At 35.8% G+C, this 1,577-nt stretch overlaps 1 protein-coding gene across 1 annotated transcript in view; it reads right to left on the bottom strand.

The window, feature by feature from the left end:
* Window positions 1–968: 968 nt before the first annotated feature.
* LOC106875256 (uncharacterized) overlaps window positions 969–1,577 on the bottom strand; it is a 3,424-nt gene continuing 2,815 nt past the window's right edge. Inside the window, exon 3 of the mRNA XM_014923325.2 lies at window positions 969–1,127. Coding sequence (XP_014778811.1) covers window positions 996–1,127 — 132 coding nt within the window. The 3' untranslated portion in view covers window positions 969–995. The remainder of the gene's footprint in view (window positions 1,128–1,577) is intronic.

The following is a 1,577-nucleotide window of genomic DNA, read 5'->3' as shown; positions in this document are numbered from 1 at the left end:
TATATATATATATATATATATATATATGCTAATATGTTTAGCAGATATGTCAGTGTGTTAATGTTTTGTGCATGGGAAAGGTGGTGAGTTGGCAGAATTGATAGGAGACCGGGCAAAATGCCTAGCAGCATTTCGTCCATCTTTGTTCTGAGTTCCACCTAGGTTGACTTTGCTCTTCATCCTTTTGAGAAAATAAGTACCATTTGAGCAGTGGGGTTGGTAACATTGACGTACCCCTTACTTGAAATTGATGGCCTTGTGTCCAGAATAGAAACCAACATGTTTCTGTATATCTGGAAATATATTCAAGTGTAATTTTGTTTTATTTAATTTTTTGCTGGTTCTGGAGCAAGGTGCAGTGCTCAAGGTCTTTGACAGTCTTCTGAGATTGGTGAGGCTGATGTTTTACTTAAACTGTTGCAAGTTTAATATCTGCAGGAAAGACATAGGCAGGGAGAAGATTCTAATAGGAAAAGGGGAATGAAGTTCTGGGGAGGCAGGACTGGGAGTTGGACATAACATAGGTCAGCCAGTAGGGCACAAGTGGAATTGGCATGAAATTAACCAGCTCTAAGGAACAGAGGCTTATTATAGACACAATCAGTTGAGTGACCCTTCTCTGGTTGTTGCCATTCAAGATATGGGAGCCATACTCCATTGTGAGCTTTTCATGTTTGTGCCTTAGTATGTGTTTGTGATGGGACACATGATTATATAAGGGAGTGCTAAAAAGTTTCTGGCATTAAGAGTATAACAAAAGGCCTGATTGGAGGCCCAACCTTCCAAGTTCTTTTACAGGGCTTAGGAAATCTGAAGGTCCACTGCAATAAATGTGTGAATCTGAAGGGAATATGTTGAATAAAATTGTAATCTTGTATTTTCTTTTACCCATAGCCAGGAACTTTTCAGCACCCACTCGCAAGAAAATATCAGACTTGTATCATCGATAAAGAGGACAAAAGCAACAATTTGCAGCTACTTCTGACTGAAATGGTTTATTTATATAAGTTTTGTATATTTTTCACACTTGCTTGCCAATTTGCCCATCTTTTCATCTCCCTCTCCAGTGCATCTTTTTCTTCTCTTTCTGTCTTTTGGAGTGTATTTTTAAAGAACTCCTTGTACATCTGAAATATACATTAATATATGTGTCTATGAAATACATGTTAGCATGTGTGTGCATTATGAGGGGGTGCTGAAAAGTTCCTGGCTTTAAGGGTAGGCCCAACCTCTTTGAGTTCTTTTACAGGTCTTAGAAAAACTGAAGGACCACTGCAATCAAGTGTGTGAATCTGAGAAGGGAGTATGTTGAATAAAATCATAACTGCTACTGTATTTTCTTTTACAAAGCCAGGAACTTTTCAGCTCTCCCTCATATATATGTTACACAAAAGTCTTTCTACATTTGAAATATATGTGTAAATTTGTGTCAACACATGGATACATATATACATATTTAGCATCATTTATACATCTGAAATATACATTAAGATATGTTATATAGCCTCATGTATATATATATTTGAAATGATTATATATCTATCTATATATATATATATATATATATATATATATAT

Source organism: Octopus bimaculoides, chromosome 21 (assembly GCF_001194135.2).
Source record: "Octopus bimaculoides isolate UCB-OBI-ISO-001 chromosome 21, ASM119413v2, whole genome shotgun sequence".
In the NCBI taxonomy this organism is placed as follows: domain Eukaryota; kingdom Metazoa; phylum Mollusca; class Cephalopoda; order Octopoda; family Octopodidae; genus Octopus; species Octopus bimaculoides.
This window is presented reverse-complemented; position numbering and strand designations above follow the sequence as displayed.